The 23405-nt window shown below is 35.9% G+C and overlaps 1 protein-coding gene across 1 annotated transcript in view; it reads left to right on the forward strand.

Annotated features, from left to right (window-relative positions):
• LOC123692439 (dual specificity testis-specific protein kinase 1) overlaps positions 1 to 22332 on the forward strand; it is an 81423-nt gene extending 59091 nt beyond the window's left edge. Inside the window, exons 2-10 of the mRNA XM_045637185.1 lie at positions 12979 to 13100; positions 16367 to 16568; positions 16957 to 17042; positions 17938 to 18067; positions 18465 to 18590; positions 18937 to 19052; positions 19267 to 19370; positions 19602 to 20715; positions 20812 to 22332. Of these exons, the coding sequence (XP_045493141.1) occupies positions 12979 to 13100; positions 16367 to 16568; positions 16957 to 17042; positions 17938 to 18067; positions 18465 to 18590; positions 18937 to 19052; positions 19267 to 19370; positions 19602 to 20715; positions 20812 to 20926 (2115 nt within the window). The 3' untranslated portion in view covers positions 20927 to 22332. The remainder of the gene's footprint in view (positions 1 to 12978; positions 13101 to 16366; positions 16569 to 16956; positions 17043 to 17937; positions 18068 to 18464; positions 18591 to 18936; positions 19053 to 19266; positions 19371 to 19601; positions 20716 to 20811) is intronic.
• The last annotated feature ends 1073 nt before the right edge of the window (positions 22333 to 23405 follow it).

The following is a 23405-nucleotide window of genomic DNA, read 5'->3' on the forward strand; positions in this document are numbered from 1 at the left end:
AAGAGTAATAAATAGAGTACATAAAGTAGTAAACAGTAAATATACTTTCCTTTGTGATCTTTTGTAATGTAATCTTTTACTCGGCCAAATGGTAAAAAGTATTAGCAAAGCAGGAAAACTAATCACACAGACAGTTGAACAAAATAGACGTGTACTTGCTCAATAAATAATGGACCTCAATTTGCGATTCGTCTTACTAATCAATAGCGAAACATCTTACTTATATTACCAACGTGATCAGCGCAGATATACGGCTGATGACTTCAACCTCTGCACAGACAATCAAATCAATTACTCGATTAGTTTTCTTATAATCGATATCGAAACGGCCTTGGTTCGAATTCCCGGACAGTTAGTGTTACCGGTATCTATCTATATTGCTGTCTTGTTACCGTTCCGCTGAAATTAGCCTTGGCTATACGTGTGATTCTTGTAACGGTTCAGCAGAAGGCAATTGCATCTTCCATTGATTGTAAATTCGTTTTGAATTTTGCAAGAGTTATCGGAAACCGACTGCGGTCTCTAGGTTGATTGAGATCCTGTCGGATTATGAAGTGTAATTGATTATATTTTAATAGTATTACTAACGGTATCTTAGACTTCTGTGTGCTCTTTACCCTATCAAAGAAACAAAACCAAACAAACAAAACCCAGTTAATATTATTGAGGAATCTGAGATCGTTCTTGTCTAGGTATCCTCTTTATAGCGTGATAAATGGCTCCCTTTATTGGCCTTATACGGGTCGTCAAAATAAAAGGGACAATTTTCTGTGAGTGGCATTAAAATGAATTTGTTATTTCTGTTCCGCTAGAAATCAAATGCATCCTTGGTAAATCTATTTTAATTTAAAGACAATAGGTAGGTACTACTTGTTAAAGGAAGTTAAGATTTCAATTGATTTTGCGTATAAATGAATTAACAATAGAGGTATTAGATTAATATAAATTAATGTAAGACTTTTTTCTGTTGCACTCACATTTTTATACCTATCAATAAAATGATCCTCTAAAAAAACTGCACAAAGTAACGTTAAGTACAAATACATAATATTCACTGTTCTGACTTGTCGTAAAAACTGTGCATGTTCATTAGTAACCACAATCATAGCATTTAAAAACATTGGGTTAACCAAACCTCTTTTAACTTTCAATGGCTCCTCGTAAACTATTTCAGCTTTTATGACTTGTGATTAAACATACTTAGCTAGTTTATTTTATGTGATACATTAAATAAATAACTACGTTAAGTTTCTGATGTTTAATATTATTGTACATATTTAGGTTACTTTGGATAGACCTGAAATATTATAAAAACTAATCATACAAAATACATATAATAATGTAAGTAACAGAATTTCATACAACTCTAAATTATTGATAGTGCCGTGTGCGTATACCTACGAGTATATGGCGAGAGAGGCTTTGCCGACAAAGTATGTTTATAAGCGTATTAAACCTTAATAAACTATGGTTTTCCAACATCACAGAGGAAAAGAGAAATCGGTATTAATAAAGCTTCATTTTTATGAGAGAGAAAGAGAAGTAAGTGTATCGTAAATATTAAGCTAATATCAGATTGAACAAAATCCGCCATGAAAATAGAATTAAATCCATTAAATGTTAACAAATTGCATTGTCAATAAACTAAACTCAAAGTAATGCGATGGCATTATTCTTTCGTTCATTGTATATCAAGCCTTACAATTATGGCATAAGGTTGTTTTTGGCCTGTAAAGTGAATACGGTCGGTCGGTGCAAAACGAATTCCTTGCGTACGCGCAGAATTCTCTTTTAAAGTGGAATGCGTGTCTATTACGGTAAGGTGGCGGAGATGCCGTCAGAATGGAAAATTGGCAACGGGATCGTCTGAAGTATTGCCTTACTTAAGTGACTACTTAAACTTACTATAAATAATTTATGTACAAAGCCAAGAATGCACGAGAGTGCAGAGTACCCACATAACAGAATGAAGTAGGACGGCAATGGATAAATTTACAAAAAGCAAATTACAAGCGCCCAAGGCTAAATCATTGATGATTGATATCATATGGCATATGCACTTGCATAATGTTTATAGATGTTGTAAGTTATTATAAAATGATAAGATATTGACTTGTTTATACCTACTTCTCTTACTTAAAAATGTATTGATGATCATTATATGGAACATTTTAAATAATTAAATTTATCAGTTTCTCACAATAGCTTTCATCACACACAATCCGTGTCATATTTGAAAAATTAATACTTCTAAGATGAAATCCGTTTTGATGATATCTGTGCTAGTTTCGATAACATTTTTTAGTTTGAGTTCTTAGAAGATCTTGTAACGCTAAAAACGGATATTGCCAACTCGTCGAATTCGCTCAATCGCATAAACGGTATTAAAACTTTAATTTACGTGTTATCTGAAACCCAATTAGCTGTAGGTATACGCAACGGAAGGCAACGGACCATATGTTTCTTGTAGATCTAATTAAATCCTAGCCTCCATCTGAGTGCGTTATGTGAAATAACATTCCATTGGTCAAATTAATTAATGGTACAGTCACGACTCACTGCAAATCTTAGCGCCCGACTCCATCCGAATTAATAAGCCGCGCTGAATGCCACATTTCTGGGTTACACTCAAATAGCATAGCAAATTTCTTAAGTTCTTTTTTTATATGCAACACGCTAGGCATTTACGGTATATGCAATTCATTTTACGAGCCACATAACCTTCGAGAAACGATTAAGAGATGATTTGAACATTCAAATTTTAAGCACATTGTTGCGTCACACGTCGAAATATATCATATTCGCGTATAGTCTAATCTTCTGACTTATCTCAGTGTTGTATATTTCTCCGAATTGAACAAAACTCAAAGGTCAGATCTTCAAAAGCTGACAAAGGAAATGAAAATAAAGCGTGTACACGTACAACTCTCTCCGTATCGAAAGTAATTCGACCAAAAACTTGAGCGGAGCTCGGCAAAAGAAAATGTATCTATAGAGTCGTAGTTACGCTTAATCAATTCGCAACGAAAATTACTCGGTGTTGAGATTATCTGCAGGCGCGATGGAATGCATCTAGATGGTCGGCGATTATCAAGCGGCTGACGGAGGATGTTTCGATGAAACGTTTAAATATTTAGCAAGGTGCATAAAAAGTGCATCGGCGACGCCATGTTGAATGCCTGTATTTTTAGTTGGACGAGAATAACCGAACTGTGCCGTCGCTTTTATATCACCTTTGTACGTTAGCGGAAGAATATCCCTCGTGATATAATGGTCTAGACGCTGTATTCGGAATATTCGTGACTCGCGGTCCGCTACGGTTTTGGACGTGAATAAATATCCGCGATGACAGATACAGTAAAATACGGTCGCAATTTATCTGAGAATGGAGCTGATGTTTGCGGTAGTCGCTAGATTGTCGTTGTCTACGTGCATATCGTTGATACTTCATTTTATGGCTTTATTTCGCTTTAGAAATAGAATTATTTTGTGACCTACTATGTATGACTCAGGGAAAAACTCTCTGATAGCAGAATATCAACGGTTTATAGCAGAAAATAGAAATAGATATTCTTCACAAGCTACTTGATCGGATTATCATATCTTTAAATAGGTACCTATAATAATAGGTACTATATAGCAATTCATATTTATTATTATTTATTAATATATTTTCAGTCTACAGTTCCAAACATAGCTAAATCTTAATGAAATAACTATTCAAATAGTTTCTTCAAAGACACGAAGCGACAGCTCCTGAGTCCTTTGTCTCCAAATTCAAGAGTCAGCATTCGTATAATTGCCCTTTTTCGAGTGGCTCATTCAACGTTCCAAGGATCTCGAAGTTATTTCAATCGACTCAGTCATCTTCGCCGCAAAATGTGAATTGGCTTAAAGAAAAACTTGACGAATTTGCTCTGCAGCGCATTGATGTGACTCTAATAAAACTTGCCTGGAAAAAGATGAACTGCTATGAATTGAATTAATAAACGTGGTTAACTATTTTTAATGTTCATAAAGTTTTTATTTATTTATTAAATATATATATTTAGAGATGTGATTGTTTATATGTTGTTATTGAATAAGCAAATTATTAGTTCTTAATGTCCATTTTGTGTACTGATTTATCCAACCATGAATCCAAGTTCCACTCCGTACCTCGAGGCGCTCCGACGGATATCACCCTTTTATTGTGGATATCCCCAATATTCGAACTCGTCGCTTCGGGTCTTCGTTCATCATAAAAACAGCTAAACAATGGAACTCACTCCCTACCACCATTTTTCCTGAACAATTTAACTTGGACCTCTTCAAAGCTAGGGTAAATAGGCTTCTAGGCCACATCGCCGCTTCCCATCAGGCGGGATTGTGGTTTACTGTTCTGTGTGGCCAAACTTCTGCCTATTGACAAACAAAAAAAAGTTACATTTACAAAAGTAACTGCTCTTTCTTTTCAAGTCTTCGTCTTAATTGACAGCAAATTTGCGTACCTCAAATACCACATTCAATTCCATAGATCGTGTTTAAGCTAAGACGATAAAAATGTATTGTTAGTTGCCACAGGTCGACCTGCGCACCGTGAGAGCGTTATCAGCGATCACGACCCGATGCCCGTTAGCCGGTCGAGACTTATCGGCTTGTGTCGGACCTTTCTTGTGCTGGATGAATTGCAAATTGTTATGGGTTTGGGCGATAGTTGAATGTATTTGGGTAGTGAAGCTTGTGGTTTAGTAAGGGGATTTTCGTTTTTTGGTATTGTGTTTGATGAGCGATGTGATGGTAGGTTTCATGTGCATTGTACATTAGAGTTTCTGTTGTTTACATTGGTAAAATAAAATATGTTACCGCTTAAGATAGGTACTCTTTTTATTGAGTTTTATGTGTGATAGTTGCGAGATAGTAGCGCTAAATTCCAACTGTGAAAAAATTAACTTATTAGAATACTATTAATTAAAATAAATGTTCATAAAAATTTATTTTTACGCGGAAAAGACAACCTTATATCTATTTTACATAACGGATTTACGATAGAAAGAAGCAAGTTATTTCAAAGCTTTACTGGGTACTCCGTTTGAAAAGTAAGATTAGAGAAATAGGTTTCAGGGGTTAACGAACTATTTATCTCTACTTGATGAAATGTTTATACAGTGATTGACACAAATCTTTTTATCTGGATTATATAAAATTTCGAATGGCTGCTTACGCAGAAAAAGGTATTATGTACTTCATAATAAAATACAAAAGCATATTAGTATACCGAGATGGACAACATTTTTTTACGGGCGAAGCTGAGGTGGCTCGTATACTATAATTCGATATCCAATCATTATCACTATCGATAAAAGTTACAACACCCTTCTCAATATATCATGATAGATAACAATGACCACAGAGACCTCCCACTTTGGGCAATAAATCAGGGATAATATTTAAATAAATAACTGATAACACTATCTCGCTAGAAATATTTTCAGGGACAATAAGATTATAAATAAAGCATTGTTATTTATTACGTTTTTGTTGGCTTGTTGTTCTTTGTAATATTCTTTTTAATATCCAGTATAAGCCTTAGGTTATGTTATTACCTATAAATGCCTCGTAGTTAATCTAAAAATAGCGATTTTAGAAGAGTAAAAATCCTTTGAACAAATTGTAATTGAACAAAAAATAAACAATTGGCACGAAAGGAATATTATTGCAGGCGGATGGCATGAGTGATAAGAAACATTGTCTTATCGCTGACGCAGGCCGCCGTCGATATCTCGCTAAAAATAGCACTTGATTACTTTTCGACTCAAGTTAAGTTAATTTTGTTAAAATTAAACGTCTAGAAATGAAATTAAAGCATACTTCAAAATTGCGTTTTGTTTTCGTATCGTTTAAAACGATTTTATCTTACTCTGATTGTTGATAACATCGAGAGAAATTATATGAAATCTAGTATGTAAATAGCAAGAACAATTTAATGTAAAGATAATTCATTGCCAAAATTGGTACAATGCCAGTCTGGTTTAGATTATACAATAATTATAAATATTTTACTGACATAATAAAATATACACAATATTTTGTTACATAAAAATATGTAATAAGTTTAGCAACTCAATATTTCCATAATAAGTTATACATGAGCTCAATTGTAATTTTAAGTTTAAACAATAGAAATTGGCGTTACCACGCTAATGAGAGTGTCAGACACGGCTTGTTTGTTTTCGTGTTTATATTGCTAAGTAGTTGAGTACTCAAGTATAAAGTGAATATGTGGTAGAGTGCATTGTAGCGTCTTGGATTGGCTCCAACAGCTAGCTGACCGATATCGCTCTTTATGCGGCGAAAACAAACTGATAAATTTTGTTTATTTATATCTTGATACATGGTTATTATTCAACACCCAAGCATCTCTGCTATTGCGAGATTGTGAAATGACTGCGCCAAAATACATTTGTATGATAAGTTTATTGTTATATAAGTTGTATAATTTTGTGTATTTTCTAATCTAGATTATATGTAGTAAATAGTTTCTCGTTTTGCAAATTTTATAATTTTACTAGCGGTGCTCCGTGGTTTTATCCGCATTACTCCGCCCTATGGGATCGCATCACACATAAATGGGCTATCTAACACTGAAACTATTTTCCAAAAAAACAAACTCAGTTTTATAATATGGGTATAGATCACGTTGTGCTTTTTAAATACATATTAAGTAGTTGCCTGTTTTGCATTTTATGATGTTATAGAATGCGTTTCTTTTCTGCACGCTTTATTCAGATTGGAAAAGTTGATATGCCGTATTATATTTCTGCCTTGAATGGTATTAATTCCGATTAAGGTATTACTTATTTCTGAACAAAGTAAAGTTGTGTCTTGTCATTAGCATACAAATTGGAGTTAATATTGCGTTTCCTTTGTCTCTGCAAAATCGCTGTAACTCAAAAACATAAGTATTATTACTTACAGAAATGACTGAAGAAACGTAACAAATTGTTAGTTTAAAATGATGTCTCGTTAGTTTTGAGTGATTATTCGTATATTTTACAGTTTTTCAAATAGAATGTTTGGTATTGTGAAGCATTTTGTGTGAATGGACGGAACAACAAAGCGTCAGGTGCAATGTACCGATTGTTTCGGAGGTTCGCGGGACGCTTCGCTCGTTGAGACTTATTGCTCATATACATAACTATATCACGTGTATACAATGAGTAGCTATTTTTTCATATAGATTAAAATGTTGATTTAAATAGGGTGTTATGCATGCCATGCATGCAAATGAGTTATCTACAAAGAATAAATTATATTCATAAATAGTATATGCTAGTTTATTATTACAAAAGAAAGGTAGGTACTATATTATTTACGAATATCCATTTTAAAAAATATAACTATCAAACGTGTGTCTTTTATTTTCATTGAATTTAACCTATTTGTGTGGAGTCTAAAATTTTCTTCAATGTTCTTCATATTGCATATCTCTTATCTCTATGCATACGTCATTTTAATTGGATTTACCTTAAATTCAAACATGATAAGAGTAAATATATAATAATTGTTTTTTGTAAATAAATAATAAAAATTATAGAAGAAAGAAAGAAATCATTTATTCCAACACACACAACTCACAAGAGTCACAAGTACATAATAAACATAACCTACATAATAAATTTTCCAGTCTGCAGAATAGATTTGCCTATACCCCGATAGAAATAAAAACCGCTGAAAGCAAAAGTGCGTTCTTATACATACCAACAGCAGCAGAAAATCTCTATCCGTCAGGGAAATGAATTTCTTATAATATTTTCCTTTCTAAAAATATACCCACAGTACAACACATTGGAAATTCATCTTCCCAACGTTTCACATGACACGGGATTTGCCTCAAACACGCAATATCCATTAGTTATACAGAAATCAGTAGACTTGCGAAACATGTGTTCAAAATAAGGAACCAGGAAAAAATATAGTAAAGAATGGAAAGGAAAAAGAAGCTGTTGTGGATTGATGGTACAATAAATAAGTTCTGTCTCTTCTGTCATAATGGGTATTTTACGAATAGATTGATAAAATTAGAATTATATCAGTATGTACACGACAGCGGTTTCTTATTTACACCCTTGTTTTAGAAGTCCCAAGTACGTCACTGTCAAAATATTTAAAGTAAATTAATTATTTAAAAGACTTATCTGTTCACTGAAACACCGACAGCGCTATTCGCGATAAAAAAAATTCATTTGATTCTCCCATGGATTCCGAATCGGCAACACATCCCTGCAGTTACGTGTAGCGAGATAAAAAGATTTGCTCCAAGATAAGCGTTGGATCTTACGGTAAACAGGATTGCTGTCTTATCGCTTGCATGTACGACGCCATCGTTCTATTTTTATAGACAATTTTATTGAGTTTGTTTTGTGCAACTATGTTACGTTGTGAGTTGGCTGCAGGCAGGAATATGAATTGGAGTGGGTTGTTATGTTAATACAATTTTTGTGGAAATTATTTGGGCAATAGATGTCACGGTGCCAGTAACAAGACAAGTTTAATTTCAGTTTTGGCAACACTAGAGATATGTTGTTTTCGTATTATGTATTAAGGAATTGATCGTTCTCTGAATAACCGAAATGTGTGGGTAATTTGTAACCATTACTTTGTTATAAGAAAAGTAATTGCTGTCCTAACAATTAGGAATATTATCATCCGACATTTCGGCTGTTAATGTTTGTTATTTAGTGTAACGAGCATCTGCTCCCTCCATATATAAGCTTCAGCTTAATGTTTGTCTATCATTCCAACACTACTTCTCGCTTTCCTTATACTTAATTCATTCCTTTACATCTACATCTATAAACATTTTAATATAACATAGAAAAACCATATAAAGTAGAGTAATTACATCCATTTAGCTCGTAATATACGCATTATATTATCTCAAGTGTATTCTCAGCGGGCTAGACGATGGTTATTAATTGCACTTATCGATAAAAAATCTATGAGATTGTCGAGAGGAGATATCGTATCGCTGTTTAATACTGGGTCGGGTCAAGTAGACTTTTTGTACTTGGCTAAAGGCATGTTCACACGAGATGCGTTTGTATGGTGTAACTTTTTTATTTGAAACGTTAGTGGATACTGCAAATGTTACTGATATGATACTGCAAAGGAGTAATTAAATTGACAATTCTTTGAAGTAGTAAGTAGTACTGCTTTTGGTGTATCAACTTGGCTTTACTTCAAGTTAGTTTTATCAACTCCTACGTTGATAGTTGATGTGAACAAATATATAGTCATATTCCTGAGCATGTCATCTCAGGAATCATGTTAAATTCTACTAGTGAGTATGTTCAAAATTGGTCCAGTAGAATCGGAGTTTATTTAATACAAATAAACATAAACAAAACTAACATCTTTAAATCTTATAATACAATACTTAATGATAAACGCGTAACGTAGATCGATATCCTAATTTAATAGCATGTTTAGGTAACTATTAACTAATAAAAATTCTCACTAGTCAGTAGGTACATTATGTATCGAATATATTTTTTATATCGTTTATTGGTAGTGGCATTTAGCGCCACTTCGATGAATGCGTGGGTGTCTCTTACTGTTCATGTTTCCTACGATGATTTAAATACTTAATTTGACGGTAGATTGTTGAGGTGATTGACCTCTCCATGTGAAGTTTATTTTAATTTTTGCTCATCCATATATACATATTATATTGCTATTATTCTTCGACGATTCAAAATAATGTAAATATCAGATTACTTATTAATTTAGATATATGTACAATTCGTACTTAAACATGTGAATATGGTTCTGTTTTTAGTCAATACACTTTCGTTGTATAATTTAGGTTAATGGGATAGCTGTAGATAATAATTTATATTAGTCTTATCACGATAGATATCTTATTTCGAGATTTATGTATTCGTGAAACAATTTTATTGCCCACTATACTAAAGCAATAAAATACTAATAAACAAACTACATTACCACCCACATGTCAATCATTGAGGCATATCATGTCTTTATGGAATGCAATTGAATTCATTGAAGCGAATTATTGGCCCCTTATTATTGACAATTAACACATGAGATTTATCTGTGATAACACGTGAAGTACGCTTATCATAACACTTGAAGAGAACGTGCCATACTGGCGCAGTGCCCATATTTGTATTGTGTAATCCATTCATATAGCATTTCTTTTTGATACATAACAGATATACATATAAGTAGTATCATCGTCAGGCTATATACGGTCCTACAGCCCACTGCAGGGACACGGGCATCCGGTTTCATCCACCCTGGCCAAGTGCGGGTTGGCAGATGTGTCGAACTTTTTGATTCATCGGTTTTTTTTCTCGAACTTCGTCTGTTCTCGAACCCGCGATTAATCGATTTGAAGTCCGAGATGCTCAGCACTGAGCCATTGGAAATAAGACAGTCTTAATTATACACTAAATGCCAGTTGGATACATGCCTCATACAAATTATAGCTAGTAAAATTATTTTCAAAAGTATGTCATTAGAACGGTAATAAATCCCACTCTAAGATTAATTTTCTACTGAATTCTTCATTTTACTGTACCTCGTCATCTTCAAATGTATCCAAATAAAATATTTTGTAGGTTATAAAATTAGGTACACCAAATTTTATGGTCATTCCTTTGCTGTTCGTGCTGCCAAACTCTGGAATGAACTTCCACTAGAAGTACGTCAAGCGCAATCCTTAAGGAGTTTTAAACACCTTCTTAAGTCACACTATCTTTCTCTTGCTTAGCTTCTTCCTCTTTTTCCTTACTGTTATCTTATTTTCTTTTTTGTCATATACCTACTACTATATATGTATTTGTTCTATATGTTATATTTATTAAATATTTATAATTATATTTTCTCTGGTTACCTATATACTTCTACTATATATTTGTTGTATGTGATATATATTATATACATTGAATATTTATAATTATTCTTTCTTTTTCCCTAACGCCTTATTTTTTGCTCACCCACCTCCTTTTAATGTCTCTCGTTACATATTATTACTTACGGTGGCCTGGAAGAGATCGCTATCTAGCGATAAGGCCACCGTTTGTACACATTATTTTAATCTTATCTGTACTTTATGTGTCTATACTTCTTTTGTGTGTGCAATAAATAATTAAATAAATAAATAGGTATTTATTCGTAATCTCTGCAAGTAATTACCTACTTACAGAATCATGTGAAATCAAAACGGTACCTACGTAAATTATTTCAATTTAGTTTCTATTGGAATGTTTACAGTAAGTATCAGATGTTAGTTTATAATATAGATTATAAAGCATTTCGTGCAACACTGGAAATCTAGAATCCGACCACGTCACGACCTACATGTATTCGTATAGCAATAAACCAATGTGTACGATCATCTCATTTCTATGTTATTTATTTCTTTTATTATGAGAATATACGTGAAATTATATCTATATTTTAATCCTGCTTAGTAGTGGATCTCTAAAGATAACTCGTAAATTGTAACTCTCCGGAATTAGTGTTCGTGTAAAATATTACGTTTGTTTGCAATTACAAATAGTAATTTTAGTTAATAAGCGCTGATTTTATTCAATTTATTATTTTTGTTTTAAAAACTTACTTATGGATTTTGGTGTAGATTAAAGGTTTTCGTATTTTCACAATCTATTCTGTTGATTATTCTACACGTAGAGTAGTGACACCTCTTATTAGTCGTTTAGTTTTTTACTACGTACCTAAATAATATATTAATATTAGGTAACTAAAACTTTCCTGTATTATCTATTATTTAATACATAATACGTAAAACTTAATACTACATATTAATTGATTTTTAAATAAACCTTGAATAAAAACCAATTTAAAATAAAACATTCTCGATATTATAGTTCAAATGAAACGCAAACGGTCTTGATTAAGTTATTAACTTGAGTTCAACTTGTGTTAGAAGAAGAACGATTAGCAGTAGCGACTATTGCATTATTATCACAGTTATTAACCCAGTTATTTTCTAAAGCATTTATTGGTAATTAACGAAATTTTATCATTTATATTGTTATGTTGTAATTTTTTTTATTCTTTGAAAAACAACATAGTTGTAATTGACCCAGATTTATACAACAGGTTCACGAAGGACACTCGTAAATATTTTATCAAACTGCCAAAAAACTGTAGATGAAAATACATGACCTACAAATAGATAAAGACTCTAACTCTCATATTACCTATTAATCGATGTGCGAAAAGAATAGTTTTTTTTTACATATTAAATGCGGTGTACCGCTGTGAGCCCACACTCATAAGGGGCTGTCCATTAATCACGTGAGGCTCTAAAGGGGGGGAGGGGTCCATCAAAACATCACGAAATATCACAAGGGGGAGGGGGGGTAAAGTAATATATCACGTGTATTTATTTTTTTGGCAAATGCGCGATACTCAACCGAAAAGCGGCGTTACATCTATTTATTTTTAGTCAAACGCGTACAACTTTTTCGGATTTCTTTCATTATTTTTATGTCATTCAAAAACAAACTGCAATCTTTCTGTCTACCTCTGAAAGTTATGTAGTCTTAAAAATAAAATTAGATGATACTTATACCAGTATTTTTTTATAAATAAAAAATTGATTCTTTGCAGGTACGAAAAAATACACGTGATATAGGGGGGAGGGGGGAGGAGTAGTCTTAAACCTCACCACGTTTCACCAAAGGGGAGGGGGGTCAAAAATACCAAAAAAAACATCACGTGATTAATGGATGGCCCCTAATCTACATCCTAAGAACGTTACTAAAATATTACCTATTAATCGATGTGCGAAAAGAATAGTTTTATTTTCACATATTAAATGCGGTGTACCGCTGTAAGCCCAAACTCTCATAATCTACATCCTTAAAACGTAATTAAAATAAGAGATATTTCACATATTATATACTATACATATTATAAATAAGTTTTTTTTATGAATTCCAGGTGACACATAAGACGTCAGGCAAAGTGATGGTGCTGAAGATGAACCAGCAGCGGGCCAACCGGCCCAACATGCTGCGGGAAGTTCAACTGATGAACAAACTGAAACATCCTAATATTTTAGGGTAAGCATCTAAATTAATGACCTCTACCACATAATTTTTGACAGATGTATCAATAATTTATAGATTTATAGAGGAAAATTATATTATATTACAAGATTTATGCAATTTTATCAACTACACATACAGATAGAGTCAAATAAAAACTAATGATTTATCTTGGTAGCTAGATTCCATAAATCCTTGCCATAAAGTTACGAGCCAAACATCGTAAAATATCTATATATTGACACACGATAATAAGCCTCCGATAGTGTTTACTTACCGCACAAAGAAAACGACGACCCGCCACCCGTTCTTCATACAAATTCGTGTTTATTTAAAGAGTCAATATCGACTTAACTGAATCGCATTCTTGGTGCTTTATGTCATACTGTGAACTCGGTGTTACATGAAGGTTAAGAGGACGATCAGTGTGGTAATGAAATGAAAATTGACGTGCATATTAGGCGTGCATTTTAAGACAGAAAGGAAAAAACAAAATAATTTTTAAATTGCAAAGCACAAGTAATGTGAAGTCGGGATACGGGATTCAAACCCGTGTCTCCCGCTTAACTACAGTGACCTCTTAAACCGCAGGATACTCGCTTGTTTTACGTGATTAGAATTTGAATAAATGAACACGGTAAGATAAACAGTATGAAGGCATAGCGACTTTTCCCCGACGACATGATTATTGTGAATAATCATCTGTATTATCTCATTAAAGAATGTGAAAAAAAAACTGAATCTTCGTATTGTGGTTAGTTGCCATGCCATTAACAATAAATTTGGTACAAAATCGTTAATCTAATCAAAATGCCAACCTCACTTTTTCTCCCAAACCGCAACCGCGCGTGTGAAACCGCGGAAAAAGAGCAATTGTTATATAATTTGAAATCAACAGACATGACTCGTCTCATCATTACAGACAAAACATCCCATTTCCTTGTTTGCGTAATATTTCTTAGCGAGATCGTGTCATCCCGAACAATGGTGGCACTGTCTTCGCATTTCGCTTCATTTCCTCGTCTTATCGGAAGTAAAAAAACAATGCATTTCACTGCTCATTGTTGGGTAACTCTCGTCCCAGTTAGAGATTTTTATTTACATCACAAAGTTTGAACTTTGAACGTCACTCAACGGCACTATTTCGTTTGTACAACTCGATATTAGCATTCCGAGCTCTTATAAGGTTCCCGCCGAGTATTGGTCAGAGCTTAGCGTTTTCATTAATGGAATTTTACTTCGTAGTTCGTACTGCATTTCTTTTCTTCTTTTCATTTGCATAATTTATGATGTTAACTAGGAGCAGTTTTAAAGCCAATGCTACTACTAAGCCTTTCGTAAATTCTAATTATTAAAAGTTTGCACCGTGTATGTTAAAAAAAAACCCAGTCGTCGTACATAAAAATATAACTAGACAATACATATGCACACGTCTGTTGATAACTGGTGAAAGGCTTGATAATAAGCGACTTAGTTTTAATTTGAATTACATATAGTTGCGCACGTATTATTTCGTCATGATATATACCTAGCACTGTTGAAATTTGTTTTTCATATTAAAATTGAATGCCTTATCTAAGCGTGGCCTTGTTCCGGTATGGCATTATAATTTAGCTAAGGATTTTATCTCTTCCTTATATTTTACCTGCCTGCTCAGAAATGAATTATAAATAACCTTTTTAAAGGCAAATAAGAAGATTTATAAAATAGTGATTTAATATTATCTTACTAGAAATTATGCAGTCTCAATTATCGAACACAGTTAATTAAAACTGAACGGCTTTTGTTCATAATATTAATTATTAACAATGTACTATAAATTTACGGCGTTTTTTGCATACAACATTATCAATTTTGCCATGATACAATTGTATCGATGGTTATGTACTTCCTGGGATTCATAGACTTTCTATTGCGTGCGAACTGAATCCATCGAATGTGTTTTTATGGTGGTTGCATTGTAATTGAGCCCTGCTTAGATGGCGATCGCACGCGACGCTTAATTGTCGTTTTGCATTCGCTTGATGGACCCAAGTCTGAACCACCGGTTTCATTTGCGTGATGGTTCATACATAATGGTTGAATGTATTGGGTATCGACGGAGATGTTTCGTAGACATGCTTAGGAGACTGTTTTAGTTTGTACTGGCAAATAAACAGTTATTGGCTATATACAGAATGGGAATATGTATCCCGATTTCGGTGGATTTGTATTTGTTATTGATTTCGCTTTTAATATGTCTGACCAAACTTATTCACTACTTTGTATATTGAACTGAATTTCAAACGTTCGCGATTGTCCCTTGGTTTTTATTTTCGTTGTCAAATAATCTTATATGAAAAAATAAACAATTATGTGGTATCGTCGGTATCGTCCTGCTACACAAAAAATGGGACAATAATCATGAACGATAGATAATAATACAGAAGTGAAAACTCGTTATTTAATAGCAGTCTCTTTCTACTATTTTACTGCAAGTCATAAAACAATATTTATTATTTTCTTCACAATATTTATTATTTTCTTCAAGAATAGTGATTGAAGCGTTGTTTAAAAAGGAAACGTGCCTATGAATTTTTGATAAGACTTTAACAAGAGTCAAAAGTTCAAAACATCGCTTAGATATCCTTGTTTATACATTTTCCTTGTAAGATTTTATTTTTATTTTATCACGTAATTTTCTAGAATCTTGTTGTTCTTCAGTTGTTTATTAAATGATAATGAAAATTCTATAAATAATGTTGTTTTATTTTAATTTGTAAGGGTATCTACTTGATCGATTGACCAAGTATGTATAGTATATAGTAGTAGGTATAAAGATAATTACGATAAAATTAAAAAGCTATCAAATCGCTTTAAATAAATTGCGCACTATAACGAGAGGCGTCGTAAACGTTAAATTAATTTTGATTGAGTACCGATAATATGTTAATTATCAAATAACATTTTGATATGTTTTTTGAAATTAATTCGAGTTCTAAAAGTAATTAAAAACTTATTTCCGCATACTCAACAAATTTGCATTCAAGTTTAATGTGTTTTTTTATTACTTATAAAAAATTGAGTATAGTAATCAGTATTTATTTTAAAACAACAATTTCAAAAGAGAAATACCAAAGAACCATGTTGTACGTACGTATTCCTCTACTCGTAACACAAAAAAATATGAAGCCTCATGACTAAACATGCTAGGTGATACGGCAGGTCCCAAAACTGAGTAGCCCTAATGATCTTCCTTCCATAGAAATGACGCTATAATGAAAAGTTCCTAAACGTTACAGATTTATGGGTGTATGCGTCCACGAGGGCCAACTGCACGCGCTCACGGAGTTCATGGAGGGCGGTTCCCTGGAGCAGGTGATACTGAGCAGGCCGCCCGAGCCGCTGCCCCAGCCGCTGCGCGTGTCGCTCGCCGCAGACATGGCGGAGGGCATGATGTACCTGCACTCGCTGGGCGTGTTCCACAGAGACCTTACTGCTAAGGTGAGTGGTATTTTTATGTTAGTGTTCTATAATATGCAACCGAAATGGTTCTGTCCTTGTGTTATAGTAGAATGGGCAATCTAGCTGATGGTTTGAATAGTGATAAGTGATCTTGACTGTCCATGACCATTCGTAGAGGTAGGTCCTCTACAAATGATACAAATGATAGACACCGGGAAAATAGGACTTGCCTGGGAAGGCTAAAAAGGAAAGGGAAAGGAAAAGGAAAGCTTGATCCTATAATACTATGAACGACAATTTGAATGTCTATTATTCCTTAATGATATTATTTTAATAATTATTTGATTGATTGATTGATTTAAATTAAAAACATAATCAATTTGGGTTAAAATTATCATTAAACAATGAAATGTATTTTATTTTTCAGAACGTATTATTAAGAAAAAAACCTGACGGTGAATACACCGCTGTAGTTGCGGATTTCGGTTTGGCAGCTAAAATACCTCATCCAATGTAAGTTGAATAATTATTTATTACTAATGAACAAAAAAATACTTAAATCAGAAAAATACTTTAACCAAATAAATCGCTATCGTCTGGTCTTTGAACTCCCTTGCGGTCAACGATACCACCTTCGCAATTAATCGTCTATTACTCCTAAAAATATGGGCCATACATGATCAGCGCCTATTAAATCATGCAACGCATCTGTCCCTACTGCTATAATCTCATTAAGAGGCCAGCAATTAAACCGTCCCATCGTACAAATGAGAAAGCTAGGCACGCGAGTTTGCGTGCGTATTGTATCATTTGTCAAGTTTGGACGATCCATCAAGGTGCCGTTTCGTAAGAACCACCCTTCACTTTTATTTGCGATGCGTGATGATTCGCGGAAACGGACTGGTCTAAGGAAATGTGGAGTGTGACTCGGCTTTAATGCGATTATAAGACACTTATGTAATGGTCCAATTTTTGTTGGGAATGAATGTGTTCATTTTTCTATGCGATGATTAAAGGAAAAATTTAACCCTCTACTATAAAAAAATTGCTTCCCATCCTGTGTTCCAAATTTAATTCGTTTTAGACTTTATTTTACTGCATAGCTGCTAAAGTTAAGAATGTTTAAAATCCAGTTCAATATTTCAAAAAATTTAATATCCCAAATTAATCATGTAACTATTTATAATGTGTGTGTACTGTGTAAATAAACGTTTTTTCATTTTCAGTTTCAAATGCTCTTATCAGAACATCGTAAAATTCAAATAACTTCTCAACACGATACAACTAATAGAAAGAAATATCTTAAGACGAGTGTGTTAACACCTTAAATTCAAATCCCTTAAAAAGTTATCTAATTTCTGAAGAAAATGCACCCAAATTTAATGTAATTCCCCTACAAACGTTGCAGGAACGGCTACCGGCTGCCGAGCGTCGGCTCGCCGTGGTGGATGTCGCCCGAGTGCCTGCGCGGCCGATGGTACGACAACCGCTCCGATATATTCTCGTATGGGATCATATTGTGTCAGCTTATCGCCAGAGTGAGTAGTTTTTTTTTTCTTTTTGTGAAAGAAATATAAATGTTTGTTGTCTTTGGAATAGGAAAAAGTCCAGTGTGCCAATGATATTAATAAGAAATTGGATTCAATTGCTGTAATTGATATACAACCAATATGAAATTTATCTAATGTACAATTTTCTGTCCAATTGTATTATATCACTATAAACTACTATTTGACCATACTACTCCGTCTGCTCTATGCAACCTATAATAATTAATTGTTTGTAGTGTTATATTATTATAAGCCTTTCTTTGAAGTGGCCAATTTTAGATAAAAATAAAATTTTCCGACCTACCTCAAATTGTTGGATCAAACAATCAAACAAACTTCAATTCTATAGGAAATGTTTTTATTAAAACATTTTTATTGTTTCCAGGTGGACGCCGACCCTGACGTGCTGCCGCGCACGGACAACTTCGGTCTCAACTACATGGCGTTCGTGGAACTGTGCGACGAGCACACCGTGCCTGAGTTCCTCAGACTCGCCTTCAATTGTTGCATTGTGAGTTGCGTTATAGCTACGAAGCATAAATGTTTGAGTTTGAATAAAATAGTGAAAAGTACAGGACTGTTCCTGGGCGCATAACTTTGCAAGGTTTTTGTTGGTATAAGTTCGTCGTATCGTGGTGGAAACTGGACCCTTTTATGTCTTGTCATTTTTAATCATGATTATTTACTTGTTTAGAATAATATTAAAAAAGGATAAAAATTGAGACTAAAAACTTATGCGCATCGAACGACTATTTCCAAGTTATATGTCCAATTGTATTATTTAATTATTTTTTGCGTTTATCATTAAGTTTAACAACCAAAAAGCACACAATAAAAATTCTCAAATGATATTCCAGTACGAGCCCAAGGCGCGGCCGCTATTCCCGGACATAGTGAGCAAGCTCGCCGAGATCAAGGAGGGGCTCGACGACGCCGCCTGGGGCTGCCATACGCCCAACACTTCGTACGACAGGTGCGTTGTAATATTATTTGATTTTTTTTTATATTGAATTTTGAAAATTTGCTACAAAGCTGTATATTTTTTAAAAGTTTGATTTTTTTATATTTTAACTTTAGGGTGTGACTTTATTTATTTTTTTGTATTTTTATTTCTTTTTTATTTCTAATGCATTTTGTTTATATTTTTGTTATTTTACTATAAATGTTTTATTATTGATATGTTACAGTGAGGAGGCAGACTCGTCAGGCGGTCGGTCGTGCAGCGCGGCGTCCGTGTGGCGCCGTCCGTTACGCATGCGCTCTGAGAGCGCGCACACACACCGCGATCAACGTGAGTTATATGTTTATTTATTGTATATGCTATTATGAGAACTTTATTTATGTAGGTTGTTCATTGTAATTATAAAATAAGTGTATGTTTAATCAGTTTTCACGTAGGTAGCATTACATAATTAATAATGTGGGTGGATTATTTATATGTTATGGTAAATTTTAACGTATTTAGAAAGTTTGATTATAGTCAATTATGGTTTAATTGAATGTGTTATCTAATGTGGTGCAGGCAGCGCGGCGCACCGGCGCTCGCTGTCGGAGCTGGAGTGGGCGTGGCGCGCGGCGGGCGGCGGCGCGGTGGGCGCGGCGGGCGCGGCGCACCGCTCGGCCTGCGCGCTGCCGCCCGCGCCGCCCGCGCCGCCCAAGCTGGCGCGCCTGCACCGCCTGGCGCACATCATGCTGCTGCGCGACACGCACGCCGCGCCGCGCCCGGCCGCGCGCGCGCTGCACTCGTTCCGCGGCGTGCACAAGATCCTGGAGCCGGCGCCGCACCGCTGCTCCAGCGGCGACCCGCCCGCGCTGTTCGCGCCCGCGCCCGCCGCGCCCGACGCCGACGAGCCGCGCTCCGCCTCGCTGCCGCCCTCGCCCGTGTTCTCGCGCCGCGCGCCCGACCTCGACAAGAGCGACTCGGCCGAGCTGCGGCGCCGCGGCTCCTGCGAGAGCGGCATCTTCTCCGTCGCCAACGAGGACCTCTGCGCGCACCCCAGCTACGGCGCCATGTGCCCGTGCTCGCTGATGGGCTGCCCGCGCTGCTGGTGGTGGCGCCGCGACGGCGACGAGGAGCGCTCGCTGGACGAGTTCGACGAGCGGCCGCGCCTGCGCGCCTGCGGCGACTGCCTGGCGGGCTACGAGCGCCTGCTGCGCCGCCGCGCGCCGCCCGACGACTCGGCGCCGTCCACCGTGAGCTCGCTGCGCAGCCTCGACGACGAGGACAAGGAGGAGGCGTCGCCGTTCCTGTGCGGGCTGCCCGACGGCGACGACAGCCCGCGCGAGTACCACGTGCTGTCGCGCTGCTGCTGCGCCGGGCGCTGCGCCGACGGCTGCGGGGCGCACCGCCCGCTGGCGCCCGACGAGCTGCGCCGCGTGCTGCCGCGCGGGCTGTGCTTCCCGTCGCCGCTGCTGTCCGCCTGCAAGCGCACCTCCAGCGTGTACACGGACAGCTCGGAGGACGTCGCGTCGCTGGGCTCGGACAGCCTGTACGACGACCGCATCCCGCGCCACGTGCGCTCCGCGCAGATCTCCAAGATCGTCGAGTACTTCGAGCGGAAGGGCGCCGACTTCAAGTGCGACAAGTTCAAGGGGCAGCGGCTCAAGATGGGCGGGCTCGGCGGCAAGATGGAGATGCTGCAGTTCGGCAGGGGAGAGAAGACTGAGAAGGAGTACTTCGTGGACGTGAAGCACCGCGGGGGCGTGGCGGGGGGCGTGGCGGTGGGCGGGGCCCGCATGGAGGCGCTGGGCGAGGAGGGCTGCGGCCGCAAGTGCGCGGCGCAGCGCCTGCTGGTGTGCGAGGGCGCCGTCAAGTCCAAGCTGCCGCTGTTCGACAAGAAGTCATAGCGGCGGGGCGCCGGGCCCGAGCGGCGCCCCAGCCACTGAGGGCGCCGCCGCGCCCCTGTCTTGTGTCAAATTTGGTGACTTCCAATTGTAGCGTGTAACAGAATTTTAAAGATATTTATATTCGCAAATATTATACATATACAACTAAAAGAGCGATATTATATGATCGGTATGCGCGTCGTCGAGCAGTATTTCCGAGGCTAGTGCCAATTTATACGGTGACATGTTTAGGGACGACGCGTCGAGTGACTCGTCCCGCGTCCGTTTGACTGAGTGCGCCGTTGTGACGTCACGAAGCGGTGGCCTACGCCCTATTGGGGACTTAGTGAAAATATTATGTGAAAACGTCGATTTAGTTATATCCCGGGATGTGTATTTTTCTTACTTAATTAATGGAGGCGGTGGACGCCGTGTAAATAATTATTTAGATTAATTCCGGTTAATAATTTATATACAGATAATAATTTAATTTATGTATACAGTATTACGTTATTACTTGCCAGTTCACATTAGGTGTATATATGTTTAAAATCCGTAAGTTATTTCCTTTATTTTTCATATTAATATTCGAAAGTGGCAACGTCGCAGCGCTTACGTGGAATTTTATTTTCTATTTTGTCTGAAGCTTATGTTTACAAAATTTCCAAATAAATTTATACTTATTTCGTTTATTTTTGCGGCCTCCGATCCGAGGTTGAGTGAATTCGTCCTGAAAGTTTATGAACAAAATTATTTATACATCGGTGTCGCGTGCCTAGTCTTATACAGCGCGTCACTTAGTCCAACTTTAGTGAATACATAGATTAATCGCACTTAGACATAGATAGGGGAGAAAAAATTGGTTTATACTAGTTAATAATTTATTTTTCTTTCGATGCGTGTCTACAAAGTATTGACGATTCTAACTAACTCTAAATATCTGTATCATCATATCCTTGAACTATGTATTTACCTTCAATATAATATGTACAAATTTGTGTCAAATCAAAAAAGCCAATCAATCGAATAACTTGACGGAGATTTTGAATAAAATTTCTCTAAGAACCTCTGATTTGATTTATTTTACACCTTTTTGAGGTAATTTTTTTTTTTTTTTAAGTACCGATGCGATGACAAAATGTATCGAAAATATTTTTTTTATTTATTTATTTAGCATAAAAATCGCCGTCAAGTATTACGAAAATAGTAATAAAATTTATCTTAGAATATTAAAGATCATTATAATCGATTGAACACATATTTTTGTCATAATCATTATCGTCAGGGTATTTGGAAAATGTAAATATTGTATATTTAATTATATTACAGAAATATCCCGAACGGACGTGTTTAGAATTTAGTGCCAAAACAGATTTCCTAAATATATCCATAAAATCCACCTTGTCCACATTCAGTCGGGATTTTAAGTATGTGCTGATTTACACAGGGTCAGTAACTGACTACAAATTCGAGGCAAATCAGTGCTGACCCGAAAAAAAACCCTGTGTAAACAGATTTGAAGTCAGTACAGAGTCTTGAAGTCTATGTAAACAGTTAAAGTCAGTCGCGGCGCCGAAATTCGGCTCGACTCGTCTACTGACCCTGTGTAAATCAGCACTTAGTACTATTTTTTATGAAAAAATCATAAATTTTTCGTTTGACCAAAACAACCAGATGATATTTTCTCTCTTTCTATCGCTCAAAAATTACCTATGTTAGAGCAAGACGGGTTGCTTCTCAAGTAGTCTTTCTCTCTCTTGCGAATGCTATTTGTAGAACATAGAAGGATAACATAATTTAAAAATAGTTCAAGTTTCGCCATACAAATATCATAATGTTTCTTCAAACACATTCATTTTAATTATTTTAGTAATTGTGGACAATAAAAATCCATAAAATATTTGGTAACATAGCAAGACTTAAAATCCCGATTGAATCAAAATTTCCTACTATTGTAAATCCTTCGATTAGCTGCTGTTTTTCTATGATTTCGTTTTAAAATGTTTACATTTTATCTGGTTTCTTTGTGCTAGAATATTATCCGTCCAGGTAATTAATGGTATATTGTTTGTAAGGATGGTTGAATTTACACAATATGTAAAATAGTATCTATTGGAACAGGAATAAAGTTGGTTTTCCTTCTTAACATTTTTTTTATTAACGCGTAATCTCAACTGTCCTTATCAATATATTTATCATTTGTTATATTTCACATTTCAATTTCATATAGTCAATTAAAGTCATTGTAAAACATAGTTGATGTTTTTGAACCTATATTTTTACATTTGCTCCGTTTACTGTTATTTCACAGTGTTACTTTCCTTTGATGCCATTTATATACAATAAATCGTTAATTCAACGGCATGTATGAAAATGTGGAGAAATGCTGTTTTTTCAGTAATATACATAATATTCTGTTTAAGACTGGTTATAATTACTATTGACGGTTCATTTATATTTATAGAAATGTGCCTGTTTAAAATAACATCACGAAACATGT

This window comes from Colias croceus, chromosome 6 (genome assembly GCF_905220415.1).
Source record: "Colias croceus chromosome 6, ilColCroc2.1".
Classification (NCBI taxonomy): Eukaryota; Metazoa; Arthropoda; class Insecta; order Lepidoptera; family Pieridae; genus Colias; species Colias croceus.